Genomic DNA, 16,990 nt, shown 5'->3' on the forward strand with positions numbered 1-16,990 from the left:
GAAGTTTAAATAGGTTGTTGATATAGTTATTGCACACGTTGTTTTAGAGAGTGTCCAGAAGCCCTAGCTTGGCCTAGATGTTTAACTTTTGAGGGAAGGGATTTAGAGGGGAGAATGCAAAACTGACCAAACTATGAGCAAGCTTTGATTTTTATTTGTGTTTTAATGTGTCTGCTTTTTAGAAGATTTATTTCTCCCCCTCATTTCAGTATTTGAATAACTCAGGTGTTGTATGAAAATTTGTTGAAACAAAGAATATAACTTATGTCTCGTGACGCGTAAAAGTTATTTGTAAAGTTCCATAAATAAACTATATTCTGTAATGACAGTTGAAGAGTGTTATGTTTTAATAATGGGGTGCTGCCAGTTTTGGGTGTTTACTTTAAAAATGAATTGGTCCCTGTAGCATTTTAGGGAGCTGATATACAGATCTAACTTTGAAAAAGAAGAAGCCCCACCAGGAAGATGCTCTCAGGGCAAATGGTAGCAGAAAGTGGATGATTAAAATGCAGTCGTTCCCTAACATAGCTATAGTTAACACACAGTACAGAGAGTTAATAATGGCCCCATACAGACAGGCCAAAATAAAGCTGCTTCGGGTCACTTTGAGGTTTGCTGTTTAAATGTTGCATGCGTCCTAAGAGTCTAGAAGCCGCACCAAAGCCACAGTCCAATCCTAAGGACTTAAGCGCAGCTTTGGCGCAGCTTCCGGACTCTTAGGACGCATGCAACATTTAAACAGCATACCTCCAAAGTGACCCGCATGAGACGTTTTTGTACCAATACATTATCTCTGACAAAAGAAATGCCCCTATGGCAAAAGGCAATGCGTTTTTTTGGTTTTTAAACAAACTATTCATGGCAAGTGGCTTGCAGTAGCTGAGACAACAATAGAGCAGCATAACTTAACTGAAGGTTTGAAGCTGTTTAGATTCTGCAACTGTACTTTGGTCTCTTCCAACTCTTTGGTTCTATGATTCTGCTGGATCAAAATTCCCATCCTAGTGCATGAGACTTAAAGGGAGAATTAAAAAGATACTTGCCTAGAACTGAAAGGTTTGCAATTCTTAAGCCAGGTATTCCAGAAATGAGCCGAATTAAGTCCTCTTCCCAGTTGCCTGTCTAGGACTCTTCAGAAAGTGGGAACACAAGGAACATTAGACAATGACTCCAATTATCAAGAGGTCTGCTGCTGCAAAGAGCATCCATTAGATGGATTTTGTGTGTTTGTGTTAAGGGCAGCGACAGCCTAGATTGGTGTAAGATGTCTGGTAGTTCCCAAGTACCTAATATAAACCCTTGAAATGAGCTCAGAAATAGCAAAAACCAGTGTACAGAAGGTAGCAACTCTTTGGGTAAAGAGATGAGAGTTTAATTTTCCATTTCCGAGTGGCTACAAGCGATTGCTTAAAAGAGAGTGTGGTGTAATGGTTTGAACTATTATGGCTGGACATAGAAACTTAATGGGTTCCTTTGGGCAAGTCACATACTCTCAACTCCAGAAAACCCCATGACAGGTTCACCTTGGGAGCTGCTGAAAGTTGGAAACAACTTGCAGGCATACATTAGCCTTAGATGTAGTGTTATGTCTTAATCAGAAGATGGCAGTAATCCCTAAAGTGTTAGCAATGCATGCTTTGGGATTGTGTTGCCAAGCCTCATGTATTTTTGATGTTGAACAGACCCTGGGCATTGCACAGAATACCAGCTGCTTGCTTTAAGGCTGTTTCCCTGATTTCTATTGGAAGCATAACACTATGAGTTTTGTAAGAGATACCTTTTATCTCAAAGCACCTTCCAGTGTTTTGTAGATCGAAGTACAGAACATTCTGGTACACAAGTAATACTCTATTTCTCACACTAACAATATTCAAAGTGCTTATAGAAATTGGGGAAGATTTTTCTTTCCCTGCTGCGTTTGCTTATTCTGCCTTCAACCGTCTTTCACTAAACTAAAAGCAGGGCATTCTCTTGGGTAAAGATATTAGCATATTAAAAAGGCAGTTAGCGCATGACACCTTTTGTTTCGTATGTACGACTGGCATTCAGTGCAAAATGTACCCGACGCTTTGTACTTCACCATTTTGAGAACTAAGGATGCTGAAATTGGAAGGAAGCAATTTCTGCGGCAATTTTGGTTTATTTCAGAAATGGAGGAGAAATTTAAAAATCAAAACTGCCTATTGGCTATTATAGTCCTTATAGTGCTTTTTTCCAGACAAATATAATCTCCCAAAGTAGCTCAAATCAATTAATCTAAAGGCTCTGGGGTCAGACTAGTAAACTAAGAATATGATATATATATATACTGTATATATAAAGCAGAGGAAGGAGGGTTCCCGTTTGCATCCTTCCACCATTCGCAGCTAAAGCAACTTAGAAGTACAGCAATTCATTATCTGCAATATCAAATTAAACTTAGGGCCCATACAGACAGGCCAAAATAAAGCTGCTTCAGGTCACTTTGGAGGTATGCTGTTTTAATGATGCATGCGTACTAAGAGGCCAGAAGCTGTGCCAAAGGCATGCTCTAGTCCTAAGGACTGGAGCACAGCTTTGGTGCAGCATCTGGCCTCTTAAGATGCATGTGTTGTTTAAAAAGCATACCTCCAAAGTGACCCAAAGCAGCTTTATTTTGGCCTATCTGTAGAGGCCCTTAAGGTGATACTATGCCTTCTCCTATGGACCATGCTTGAGATTGAGTAGCAGTTCCTCCACTGTATGCGACAAAGCAGCCGCCGTCTGTGGAAGCTCAAAGTGTTAATATTTACTGCTGGTGTAAGCTTTTGCTAAGCCAGAGCCCACTTGGGCAGATGCCACCTCTGTGGGGTTACTAGGAATTATACATCGATACGCGGTGAAAGAGAAGATCAGCGGAAATCCCTCTTCCAGATGGGAAGCCCTGCTATAGGCTTGTGGCAGCAAAACATGAAGGAGAGTCTTTGTTGGACGGCTGGCTGTCAATGTTAAGGAGCGGCAGTAAAAGCAACAGGGAGCCCAGGGGCACCTTAAAGACATTTGGCATATTTAATACGGAGTAAGGTTTCACAGAGTAGGATACACTCCCTTTGTCCTTATGGAGAACTATTTTAGCATATACATTTGAGAACTGGAACCTGTTTTATCAAGTACAGGTTGAGTCTCCCTTATAGGAAATGCTTGGGACCAGACGTATTTGGGGTTCTGGAATATTTCTCTCTATATATACATAAGTATTGCTTTTGATTTTGCAATTCCAGATTAAGGCAGACTCAACCTGTATATCCAGTGCACACATAATATATGTATGCACAGAAACACAGACTCAGAGGAATAAATGCTGGGGAGGAAATACCCAGGAAGGTATAATAAATCTGTGCAGTTTCTATGGAGACAGTACTACTAGCACCTTCTATGCAAGAAGTTCCTATAATTACTACAGAGTCATCTCCCAATTGTATTTTGTTCTCTTGCTAAGGCTGCAGAACTGATGCAGTTTGAAGCCGCTTTAACTGTCATGGCTGCATCCTATGGAATCCTGGGATTTGTCGTTTGCTGTGGCACTGGAAGGCTAAATATTTTGTTGTTGATGTTAACCGTCCTCGAGATGCCTCCGGCTTTGGATGAGAGAGAATCATAGAGTTGGAAGAGACCGCAAGAAGGGCCATCCAGTCCAACTTCCTTCTGCCATTCAGGAAATCTCAATCAAAGCATCCCCATTGACAGAGGGCCATCCAGCCTCTGCTTAAAGACCTCCAAAGAAGGAGACTCCACTGCACTCCGAGGAAGGAGTGTGTTCCTCTGTCAAACAGCCCTTGCTGTCAGGAAGGTCCTCCTAATGATGAGGTGTATTCTCTTTTCCTGGAGCTTGCATCCATTGCTCCATTGGGTCCTCTTCTCTGGAGCAGCAGAAAAGAAGCTCACTCCCTCCTCAATATGACATCCATTCAAGTATTGATACAGGGCTATCATATCCCCTCTTAACCTCCAAATTTCCAATGCGGAGGGCAAAAATTAGCAAAATACACTTGTCCCTCCATATTGGCACAAGAGCCCCGTGGATGTGGGGAAACCGCCAATAACAAGAGCATCATGTTTTTACCTGAGAGGAGGATCTCTCTAGGAATCTCTGGGTCCTCCAGGGCAACTCTCTGGTCAGCGTTTGACAGATTTTGACAATTCTGACCATAGAGTTGCGCCGGAGGACCTAGATGTTCCTAGAAAGAACAATCAAATCCGAACAATCAGGATTCCATAACCTGGAGCCAGGAAGTGTTAAAAGTGGTGCCAAACCGGGTTATTTCTCCAGTGCGGATGTCAGCCTCACAGAACTACATATCCCAGAATTCCCTAGCAGCATCAAGTCCTGACAGTTAAAGCGGGTTCAAACCGCATTATCCCTGTGGTGCAGATGGCAGACCCTACTAGAGCATGCTATATTTTGTTATATAATTCATATATAATGTCACATAATAAAAGCCCATTCCCTCCATGTTTGGCCTCTCTCTCTCTCTCTCTCTCCATCTCAAACTTCAGCCCCAGCTGTGCGTCTCCTAGCAACTCTCCTTCCTTTTTTCAAAATGGCGGCTGGAGAAAGGAAGGAGGAGGAGGAGGAGGCCGTCGTGGGTCACGTGACCGAAGGGAGCGGTAGCCCGTCTCTCTCTTGGTGCGCATGCGCAAGCGGCGTCCAATCAGAGCGCGCAGAGGGGGGAAACGCTCCGTCGCGACGCATGCGCAACGGCGGCGTCGGAGGGCGGAAGGCGCCTGCGCTCTAGAAGCGAGAGGAGGGCGGCCTTGACAGCTTGTGTGCCGTCGGAGGGAAGGCAGCGGAGAGCGGCGCCGGCGCATGCGCGGTGAGGGCCAGGCGCGGGTCAGGAGGAGGAGGAGGAGGAGGAGGAGAGACGCCGCCGCTGCCGCCGCCGCCGCCGCTGCTGAGAGGATTCGCCCCTCCGCCGCCCGCTCCTCCTCGTCGCCTTCGCCGTCGTCCGCCGTTGGCCCCCGGTCCCCTCCCGAGGGGAGGCAGCAGCCCCAGGGACAGGCGGGACCATGTCCGGGCGAGGACACAGCGGCAAGCTCTCCACGACGGAGCGCATCGTCAAGGGTCAGTCCCCGTCGGGGCCTTCCTTCTCTGGCCCAAGGAAGGGGAAGAGGAAGGGAGGAACAGGAAGAGGAAAGGGGAGAGGAAGGAAAGGGGGAGAGGAAGGAGGAGGAAGGGAAGAGGAAGGAGAGGACAGGCAGGAAGAGGAAGGGTGGTAAGGAAAGGAAAGGAAGTAAGGAGGAGGGCAAAGGAAGAAGAGGAAAGGAAGAGGAAAAAGAGAAGGAAAGGAAAAAGAGGAGGAAAAGGAGGGGGAGGAGGAAGGAGGAGGGAAAGAGGGGGAGGAAATGAGGAAGAGGAGTAAGGAAGGGAGAAAAGAAGTGAGGATAGGAGGAGAAAAAAGACACTGCGTAAGGGTAAAGAAGATTGAATAGAATGCAAGAAGGATGTGAGGAGAAAGGAAAAGGGAAAAGGGAGGGGGAGTGTGAAGAAGAAGAGAGGAAGAGGCAGGAGAGAAGGAAGGGGAAGAGGAAGATGAGGAGGGAGAGGGAAGGAGGGTGCCATCCTCTCCTCCTCTTCCTCTTCAGGATGGAGGCAGGCTGGGCTTGAAACCGTTTTAGGGGAGCCTCAGGGGTCTGGGGGCGTCTCTCTTCCTCCCAGTAAAAGAGGGGACCAAGGGGGGGGGTCTTTGTTGTGACTGTAAACAATATTTTGGTCACTGTGCTTTGGCTGAACCTCCCCTGGAATCCTGTCTCCAGTCCTGGGCACCCAGTTCAAAAGGAAGAAGTACAATAACAGCAACATTGACAACAACAACAACAACAACAATACTCACTTATTTATAACACCCTTTCCATCAAAGGGCAGAACATCAAGCATTTATATGTGTTCCTATTCGGGGGAAACCCCGTGAAGCTTATGGGGGTCACCATCACCAGACAGACGACTTGAAGCGCATAGTGGGGCAGGGTTTGAGATTGTGGTTTCCTTTGGAGAAGAACAGCATGGCAAAAGCGGGAGGAGACTTGGCTCCCTTGGCCTTGGAAGTTGCGTGAGCTTGGCCTCGCAAGCTGGGTTTGCAATGAGGAATGTGAAGTTCCTCTTCTTGTGCGCCGGAAAGAAAACATTGCTATGGCATGGAGGGAGTTAAGGAAATAGTACCAGAGAGTTGCATGGAGGCTTGATTGTACGCAATGGTTGGCATCCTTCTGTGGTGACAGTGACATTTCGGAGACTTGTGGTCCAAAACACACTGCAGAAATAACCCGGTTTGAGACTGCTTTAACTGCCCTGGTTCAATCCTAGGGAATCCTGGGAGTTGTGGTTTGTTGTGGCACCACAACTCTCCGACAGAGAAGGCTCAATGTCTCACAAAACTACACTTCCCAGGATTCCCTAGCCTTGAGCCAGGGCAGCTAAAGCAGTCTCAAAGCGGATTGTTTCTGCAGCGTGTTTTGGACCTAACTGATAACATCTTTTGCTTTTGTGGATTTCAATCCTCATTTGTATATCTCATGTTGAAATCAGCCTACAGTGTGCAGCTTTGATACCAAATCAGACTAGAGAAGGCTATCTCTAATCATAATCCTTGATGAATTTTAGGCCTGTGATGAATTTTCACCTGCATTGTACCAGTTTTAATGTATATTTTGGGTGCTGAATTCAATTAATCAATGCAGTTGTTGCTCAGCTTTGATGAAGTGTGGACCCTGATGTTCCGGTGCAAGTAGCTTTGGTGCTTTTGAACAGATTTCTGTCTTTCATATCAGTGAATGAAAGTATCTTGGAAGTTTATTAGAGGACTTTAACCCTTTCTTGCTGTTTTGTAGGATCGTTCAGTTCGTTCAGTCATATATTACAAATAGAAGTGTCAAAGCAAGTTGCGGAAAAAGTAGATGAAGGATGAAATACGAGGTCAATTTTGGATTTACAACGCCAAGTTCCTAAAACCAGCATACCTTTTTTAACAATGCTTTTATGACCCTCGGTTCTGCAGGCCTGCGTTATGTGTGAATAGCCAGGGGTCCACATTCCCATTCAAAGCTGTGTGCCTGGAACAGCGCATGGTGTTTTAAAATAACCGACGATACTGGAAATAGTTAATAAGCATGAGGGCAAAATGTTAATCGAGAAGCTGTTGGATTAGCAGAAGGCTTTGACAATGTAGATTTAGCTGTCCTAATTAATCTGGTGCCATCTCCATACCCGCTTGTTGAGGGAAGATCTGTTTTGTATACTCTGCACCTCGCTGTTCGAGATGCAAAAACCAAGAGCACCTGGGAACATGAAATTATTAGGGCCACCTAGCTAGGTCTTGATCTTCTTCTGTTGGAGCTGTTAACTAAATCTCTGCCAAATAGTCTTGTAAGAGCTGTTGAACATCCTCCTGAGGCTTTTTATTTGCTCCCTGTTATCATCTGTTCCAGCCCCACTCTGAAACGCTTGGCACTGTATTGTGCGCATGCAACCAGGTATTTATGTGCCTTTGACTGTTTTTGTGGCCTTGCGCTTTAAATAAGGTTTTTTTTTTAAAATTGTTGATCATGTCTTACAGTGATATTGAATATTTTCCACTATTTTTCCTTTGTGATGAAAATGTTACTTTTGTGGACCTTACACACAGATTAGACAATGCTTAGTTGTAGTCAAAACAAACCCTTCCCTTTCCTCTCCTGCCATGTGTTTAGAACATGTTTATATGGGTTAGTCAGAAATGCAAGTACATTGACCCTTGTAGACATTGAACTCTCTTTCAACATGCATTAAAAGGATTCCAGAGGGCAGAGATGCCCTGCCTTTCAGCATTCGTGTATTTACCTGGATTGTATGGGCAAAGGATAAGCAAAGCATGGTAAAACTGACCATTTTAAATATGCCCTCCTGTGATAAGACCAGGAATACTGTAATGGTTGGCTGATTCTTTGGCAGTATATCTAAATCTAAGTCTGTTCGGTGGAGGTTACTTTTAGAGTAAGCAGAACTCAGATTTCAATCATAACTCAGACTTTGGAGCTGGCAAGTCTCCAATGTGGCGCAGGAGACCGGAGGCAAAAGGCTGTGGACAAAGGAGCCATGGAAGAAATAAGGCTCTATATTAAAAGGCTAATAATTGGAGTTGGCAGGTTTCATTTGCCTTCGTTTATCGCTTCTCCACAACCACAGAGAAAGTCCATCCATTAATGTAGTGACCCAGGAAGATGCCAGCCAGAGCTTTGGACCTGTGCTGAGGCCTGCGTTCATACCCTTTGCCTTCTGGATAGCCTTGGCTCAGTCATGCACTCTCAACTAGACCTAATAGAACAGCATGTTGTGACAATAAAATGGGGTGGCTGGATATGTTCTTTGTGCATTGCTCAAACATTTTACACAAAATGTAGGATAGATTTCTGACCAGATAGGTCTGTAGAGTGAAATAGTCCCCTATACAAGCAGATTCAGAAAAATGATTAAGGCCATATGGGAAGTAGTGATCCATTTTAATACTGTTTCCCGTTCCTGATGTGGCTTGGTTGTGATTTGGTTCCTATTCATCCATTCCAATGTGGACAGAAACCCCCATCTGAGGTAATTTGGATGGATGGCACACTTTCTTTCAGATAAAAGTATTGCAAGGTGATTTGCTGCAGTTGCCAGGCATGAAATCTGAGGATTAATCCAAACTTTGATCATTTTTGCACTGAAGTTGTCTCCACATATTCAGTATATAACGGTATCTGCTCTATAGATTTAATTCTGCATTTTTTTTTAACAGAATAGAACCATGTTATTTGTAATTCTTATTACAAGTATCACCCACCCTCCTCCTATATTACTTTTAGTTCTTCCCCCATTTCCTATGCCAGGCGTTTCTCTTGCATAGCTTTGTGTTGGGGGTCAGGACCTTGTTTTGCAAGTGTCTTCTTTTAAAAACGTATTGAATTGCTTTGAAGAATATCTCTGAAGAAGCTCCTGGGAACTAACTGAGCAGAACTGATTACACATCCTCTTCCAAAAAAAGAAAGAAAGACAACTCAAGAGCAAATTTACGTTCATATCTCCCTCTGCCCATATCAGGTCTTACTGTAAAGAGATTCAGGAACACATCCAGATCATTTGTGAAATTAGATGGAAGCTTACAGAAGTCAGCAATCGCAAAGAGCTAGCTAGATGTCTCAGTGTGTTCTAGATTTGAAGCACCTATAAACATAATGGGCATTGATACTGCCATTTTACATCTTTATGTGAGTTTAAGAACTGAATGAGAGCCAGCTAGAACTCTGGAGACCAGGGTTTGAATCTCTGCTCAGCCATGGAAACCCATTGGCAAGTCACCATTTCTCAGCCTCAGAGGAATGCAAAAGCAAGTCCCCTCTCAACAATTCTTGCCAAGAAACCCTATGATAGGGCTGCCTTAGGGTCGCCGTAAGTCAGAAACAACATGAAGGCACATAGGAATTGAGCAGGATTGGGAATTTGGAGTACACTCATCCCTTAACATTTGCTTTCCTTACAATGGATGAAACTCTTGTTCCATGGCAGACTATAAATGATGGCCTTATCATGGCACAATATGGCCACAACACAGCATGGCAGTTCCTTTCTTCAAACCTGGTACCTTCAAGGTCCAGTCTTTAAAACAGTATTAATCATGCAATTTGTTTAATGATATAAGAAGTGTTATATAGCAAAAACGGGCTGTTTAACAGTACAATTTCTAGTTGCTTGCATGATGTCCTGTTGCCCTGCAGTTACTTTATAGTGAACCTGTTTTGAAATGGCACTTATGTATGTGACCCCCTCTCCCTATGCTTGTAAAATAAGGAATGCCATATACTGTATGCAAATCAGATGTATAATGGCATCTCTTTTCATAAGGAATCATGCAAAGACAGATGGGAAAGAAGATTTGATACATTATCCTAATTAGCAAGGGAGATGGCTTTGGCTCGAGGGGTAAATCTTTCCTCCCAACCCGGAGGTATGCTGCAGCGTTGCAAGGAAACCCCGTTTGCAAGTGTAAAGCCCTTGACTTGTAGCTTTTTGAACTGTAATTTAATTGTCAGTGTGAAGTTTTCGGGAAGCTCGCTTTTAATCCATTATTTTCTGTCATCCGCTATGACTGTGGGATTAGCGCAAAAGATTTGATTATGCCGGGTGGCTGCTCTTAACAAAAATGGAAGTAGAATTGTCTCTCTCTAGCAAATACAATTCAATGAAAAATACAATGATGCTCTCTGCTAAAGAACCTGGTTCTTCCAAGTTACTTAGCGAACCTTTCAGACGGCCTCCTATATGATGGTTTTAATGCAAGAGGTCTGCAAAGAAGCCAGAACAGTACTCTGTAATACCACGAATCTTAAAAATTGCTGGTATGGAACATACCTAGTTGTATAGCAACTTAGAGTTTGTTCTGAGTTTCATTTAAAACAAGCAGCAAAGGGCTCTTTGTCCATGATAAGGGAGGACCATCCTTCTGGTTCTGTGCAACATCCAGAGTATTAGAACTATAAATAAAAAGGCTGGAGCTCTTTGCATTTTCTCAATTACAGGAGGCATTTCTGTTAACACAAGACCCCTGGGAATGTGTTTTATATCTCAGTGAAGATCAAAAGAGGTATATAACATGCACCCAAGGGCTTACATTCACCCATTAGGGGTTTTGTTTCTTTAATTTCTATGAAAACCCCTATTAAGGCAATAACTCTGTTAGGCCAATTCAGGGTTGCAATAACATATAATCTTTGATCTCCAGCTTTCTTTATCAGGTAAACTGTTGGAAAAAACAGGCAATGGTGGGAATGGATCCAGGCAGAGGCTGTGATTCTGTAATTCTTTGGTTGTATGCCTCTCTTTCGTAGTCTAAATAACAACCCCTTCTTTTGTGTACTTCCCTATTGATGGCTTCCATTTTATTCCTCCTTGTATTCCCGAATGGCAAGAATAAGGACGTAATTCTTACCAAAACAAGGACATGATTATAAACATTATACTTAATATTTTCCCCATCCCTTATTCCTCATGTGGCATATCTTAAATTCAAACGGTTAAACCTGAGAGCAAGGGCTGTCATACTATGTCTCTTACCAGCTGCCTTGGAAGCCTTTGTAACGAAAAGGCAGATAATAAATGCTCCAAATAAATACTACAGCAGCTTCCTAGCATGGTATATTTGTGTTTATTATTTGAATAAATACATTTTAAATTTTGCAAATGTACTAAGTGGGAACAGTTTTATTTGCTAAGACATTTATATCCTTAGAGGAGTCATTTAGGTGTAATAAGAGAGTATTACACGGACCCAATTCTAATTTGTTAGTTCTGCCTAGAGTAGACCAACTGAGCCAAGTATTGAATGGTGAGTTGGCAAGTAGGCAAATCCCATCAATTAAACAAATCTGCTCTAAAGGGACACACAATCATGTTAGGCCATAAATACTAATCTTTCCCAGCATTGCTGTTAATTATTTCTTGAGAAAATGTTCACATCCCCTCCCTCCACTTGAGATCTTTTTGAATGTTGTGACTCACATCCTTCACTTATTGAAACGCCACTGTCTCTGACGGCTAAGAATGCTTCTTGGCACACTTTAAGTTTGCTGTTCGGAGAAGGTTTGGGCCAGAAACCAGATACTGCACTTGCTGTGTGGAGCTACACAGAGGGGGAAATTTTGAATGAGGTTTCCCTAACTTTAAGCTTTTCCTCGAAATGTCTTGGACAAAAGCTGGAGGTTTCTCTGCTGTAGCTAGTAAACCTTGATAAGCTGAAAAGAAAATGGCAAAGGGGCAAGTAGCTCCAATCTTTTGTTGATTGAAGAAATGCCAAGTCCAGGTGATCCATGTGAAAAAATGGAATTGGAAATGCCACCAGAGGAAACTGGAGAGATTACAAAAGCATTTGAATGGGCATTTTTCAGGGGTGCTTCAGTTGTATGTTCCGGATGGCAGGGGATTGAACCAGATGACCCTCATAGTCCCTTCCAACTCTTACGATTCTATGAATCCTTGTCAAACTGCCATTTTAAAGGCTTGAAATATTAGTCGGAGCCCAGGAATATCCCTTTTCTAATCTGTAGTTAGTGTAAAGCAATGTTGCCAGATGAGAAGGGCACTTTCGGCTATTGGGGCTCAATTAGTAGAAATAACCAGATCCCATCTGATCTTGGAAATGAAGCAGAGTCAGCCCTGGTTAGTACTTGGATGGGAGCCTGCTAATGAATACCAGATGCTTTTGGCTATCGCCAAAACCACTTCTGAGTATTCCTTACCTGAGCAAACCCTATGAAATTAATCTGGTTGCCATAGGTCAACAGGCAGCGTGAAGACACACACAGACACAATAATAATAATAAGTACACTGTGTTGTGGAAAAATTGAGAAATGAAATTGCAATTCTTCCTTGATTTTTAAAGATAATAAGTGACTGATTATGAGCAAAAAGCATTGATAAAAATATGGATCAGATTTTACTATACGGAAGAGAACTTCAGTCTTTGTACAATAGTCCTGCAGTATTTCATATTGTTATGAAAAGGGCATAAAAGAAATAAAGGCTGTAGTTAAGCTGCTGTGGAAATATGGAGGCATCCATGAAGAATGTTTATGGAACATTATTGGAGAGAGTTATACAGCAAATATGACTGGATATGGACATTCGTTGTGATCCTGAAACTGTCACATAGGAAATCCAAAAAGGGCATTATTATTGTGTTATGGATTCTTTCAATTTTAATGTGTACAAGCATGGGCGATTATCCCGAAATAGGTAATTCACTGAATGTATATGGAATAACTAGTGCCATGGTGAAGCTGATATACAGGCTTAGGAAGAAACATGAGCAGTGTGGGAATTTGAATAAACAACATGAATGCTTTGAAGTGGTGGTCATCAATGTTTTTAATGACCTTTTATCACATTCAAAATTGTCTTCTGTCTCCAGTCCTTTGCTTCACTTTGAATTGTGAATGAGTTTCTCAGCCCCAGTTCAATTGACTGTGCTCTGTCCAACAAGTTATTTAGCATCTTCCAATGTTGGGATATATTCCCATGTGTGCCACCAAGAGCAGAAGTGATATTCACTCCCTTTAGTGGAAGCTGGTACATTGGTCCCTCACATTAGCTGAGATTAGGGGCAAAGGACCCCTATGAACGTGGGAAACCCGCAAATAAAAAAACACACTATTCTTTTTACCTAAGAGAACACTTTGCAGGTCCTCGAATGCAACTCTGTGATCAACATCTGCCAGAAGTTGATCATGGAATCATGCTGGAGGACTTACAAATGCCTAGAGAAGTGTTTTCTCTAGGAACATCTAGGTTCCCCAGCACAGCTCTATGGTCAACCTTTGGCAGAGTTGCGCTGGAGTACCTAGGGATTCCTAGAGAGAACATATTAATCAAATCCGCAAAAGTCAAAGCTGCAAATGTGGAGGGCCAACTGTATTTTCACCACTGAAGATGGATAGGAGCAATAAGGCACAGCACTACTTAACGTTTTGATTTGTTACACTGAAAATTAGTTGCAGGAACCTTGTTCCAAAATTGGTTAACTTTAGGGCATTCAAGCCAAAAGTGTTTTGAAGTGCATCTTTTGCCACAACCCTTCCAGCAAAAGGGAGAAATATCAGATGCAATCTTTGCAATTTTGTCTGGAATCCAGTGCTATCAATGCACTAATTCCAGTATGCATTCCTTATTCCTGGAAGCGATGGAGCTGTAAGAGAGTGAAGACTTAATTTTGAGCCATTGCTCACCTGTGATTGTAATGCCAAGATCTGTTTCCCAGACAATTTGGACTCCATTCTGTGTTCATTGCTGATGGGTTTGGTTACAAAAAATGCAAGCAGTGCTGAAAGTTCTCCTCCTCTGTTGACTCTAGAATTGCACATAAAACTCTAAAAGTATAATTTGTCTGGCAAAAGTATCTACAATTTCTCTTTCTTTGTACTTCCATTATCATTTTTTGTTTATAGCTGGAATATTTGTCCTCCTTTTTTCTTTTATTTACCAGATTGGCTAACGCTTTAGAGGACTTGTTTCCAAACTCGTAATGATTCCTTTTGAGACCAAGCAACAGTATGTGAATTTTATCTGTATCCAACATCTTTAGCTCAGCTTTTCTAGCAGAAAGCTCAGAAGCTAGCTTAGTACTTTTACTGTTTTCATGCTGCCTAGATAAGGAATCAGTTTTGAGTTATTCATTCTGGTATCTGTTTTTCCTCTGTGGTGTTTTTGGTATATGTTGATTCACTTATAAAACTACCTCTGCAAACAGTGTTTAATGCATCCTATTGTTTATATTTGGGTGAGCATTATCTATGAAGTAATTGGTGATATCATCTTGGAGATATATTGGTTAGCAAACAAGCTTGTATTTAATCTCCCCATATGTGCTGTGTTTTCTGCACAGTTTAGTAAGAGTGGAGCATGGTGCGATATCCATGGTGCTGCTGTGGAAATGTTCTCCACCTGTGCATATATAGAGGGAGAGGCCAAAATGTGGTCTATTTGGGGATATGTATTAAATCGCACTGAGGAATAAGTCAGCTATATAATCTCTGTCTAGCAGGTGTTTTCCCCTCCAGACATGAACCAAATGGTGCGAGATCAGCCCACACAGTTCAAACTGCTGCTTAACCCGTTCTGAAAATGCTGCAATTCTGTCTCGACTGATGTTAGAATCACTCCCTCGGCAGCAATACCCCTCTGCAAAATCCTCTGTCTGCGAGAACATATAAATAAAAAACCATTTTTGACTCTGCGTAGGAGCAAAATAGCTGCTCTTTACTCATGTACCATATATACTTGACTATAAATCAACCTCATTTATAGTTTTTGGGGCCAAAATTATGGATTTTGGTATGATCCGTGGATAAGTCGAGGGTAAAAGTTAGGGGCATGTAATGAAGGATGTAAAGGATGAAGCAAAAGGAAACAATGCCAAAAAGCTTGCAAAATTCCAACAGACATAACTATTTGTGCTCATACAAAAGGCTGGATGGATGCAAGAGTAGAAGGGAGTCAGTGCTTCCAGGGCAGATTAAACTCTTGCCTTTCGCCAGGAGATGGATGGAGTTATATGTGTGTGTGATTTAAAGTACAGTACTTACATTGACCCATGGATAAGTTGACTCAGGACTTATACATGAGCATATACAATAAATTGCCCATCTGGACCCCAGTTTCTTCCAAAGGTAAGCCCATGGCCAGAAGGCTCACTCTTCCTCTTGCCTTGGATGAGCTACTTATGCAGAACTGTTTGCCCAAGCAACTATGAGATAATATATTCTGGTCGGATCTGCACCTATGGGTCTCCTGTAATGTCAGGACCGTAAGATTTAATTAACAGTAACTGTTAAATCGTAAACAGTATTATGAACAGCATGCAGGAGTGGTCCATGATGACACTGATCTAAACAAACATGTCCAGCAGAAAATTGGTCCAAAACACACTGCAGACATAATCCAATTTGACACTGCTTTAACTGGCCTGGCTCAGGGCTAGGGCATCCTGGAATTTGTAGTTCGTTGTGGCACCAGAGCTCACTGACAGAGAAGACTAAATGTCTCACAAAACTACAGTTCCCTAGCATTGAGCCACAGCAGTTAAAGCAGTGTCAAACTGGATTATTTCTGTAGTGTGTTTTGGCACTATAACTAAGAACATAATCAGTCCAACGTTAGGAAGACCCTCCCAGTTATTGGGGGTCTTGTTGCCTGACCTACTGGTCAGCTACCCTCAGAGGATGGCGAGGGGGGATTAAATTATATCTAGTTTTGAAGAGCCACACAATCATTTTCAATGCCTCAGGATTACCCAATATAGGAGTAATAAAGTGCTTGCAACTGCACACTCTTCCTCTTCTTTTTCATTGAAGCTACTTCCCATCTGGGGTCACATTCCTTGATGTTACTTCTCTTCTCAAACTCTTTAGAGTAGAGGGTAGAATATCCAAACCTTCACATATTGTCATTATCTGTCATGCAGAAGCCATTGTCAAGGTTTTTGGTATTATGAATTTGAGCCCCCCCCCCCCCAATTAATAGTGAATGCCTTTTTATACAAAGTTGCTGAGTGAATGGATGGAGTTCTTTGTGGCCTTTAAGATCATCAGAGACATCCTAGTATACTTTCATGTCCACATCCTCATATTGTAGATCTGGCAAAGCATTAAGCATTTTCAGAACCTGCATTTTATGAGGATATCTTGCAGATCACACAATCACATTTCTTGCTCTGTCTTGCTGTCATGGCTGAAGCTCTGTACTCAGTGATCTATGCACGTGCTCTAGTTCTTCTTTTGCTAGTCTCAGATCAGGGCCAATTTGGGTAAGCCATGCTACAATCAACTGGCCAACATTTCCATTATTCTTCCTCCCCTCTAGAATTCTGCGAAAGCAGAGGTTAAGCCTGCAGCTCCTATTCTCTTGGTCCTCAGCTTACTCTCAAGTAGATCTGGACGTTTTCCAATTGCTTTAAAGGATTAAAAAAACAGTGGGAGGTCAGTAATTGGCATTTCCATCATATTGACTATGTTTACATGGCACATTAAGCGATGGTTTGTTGCAATGTCCATGGATTCCATACAGAAAATCAAATTAGTTTACTCTCCCCATTTCTGTTCTTTTGCTTTTATAAATTGCAGCCTAGCTTAGGAAAAGAAAAGTATTTCATCTTTGGATTTTTTATTTATTGAAAACGTTTCTACTCCTCCTATCACCCCAAAAGGCTCTCAGATTCTGCTTACGTGTCCAAAGTAAGAGCAAGAGGCTAGCATGCAAAATCTTGATAACTTCATTAAATAATTAGTAAAGGTCACGGTTCCTGTATTGAGCTACAGAAAGACTAGAGATCATCAAAAGACTACAGTGACTCACAGCTCTCTACCCCACTGAAAAGCTCTTTTTAGATGAGTTTTGTGACATCCAAATGGCTGTGTTCAGCTTACAATTAGAACTGTTAGGCTGCAGTAAAATCAAGATGATCAATTAATTAAATT

The 16,990-nt window shown here is 42.3% G+C and overlaps 1 protein-coding gene across 4 annotated transcripts in view; it reads left to right on the forward strand.

Annotated features, from left to right (window-relative positions):
- The first annotated feature begins 4,849 nt into the window (after positions 1–4,849).
- The window catches only part of PPP3CC (protein phosphatase 3 catalytic subunit gamma), a 58,301-nt gene continuing 46,160 nt past the window's right edge, over positions 4,850–16,990 (forward strand). For 2 of the 4 annotated variants that reach the window (XM_042473309.1, XM_042473311.1), the window contains exon 1: positions 4,850–5,080. In XM_042473309.1, the coding sequence (XP_042329243.1) occupies positions 5,026–5,080 (55 nt within the window). In that variant the 5' untranslated portion in view covers positions 4,850–5,025. The remainder of the gene's footprint in view (positions 5,081–16,990) is intronic. The other 2 variants (XM_042473312.1, XM_042473310.1) reach the window with 2 other exon arrangements.

This window comes from Sceloporus undulatus, chromosome 6 (genome assembly GCF_019175285.1).
Source record: "Sceloporus undulatus isolate JIND9_A2432 ecotype Alabama chromosome 6, SceUnd_v1.1, whole genome shotgun sequence".
In the NCBI taxonomy this organism is placed as follows: domain Eukaryota; kingdom Metazoa; phylum Chordata; class Lepidosauria; order Squamata; family Phrynosomatidae; genus Sceloporus; species Sceloporus undulatus.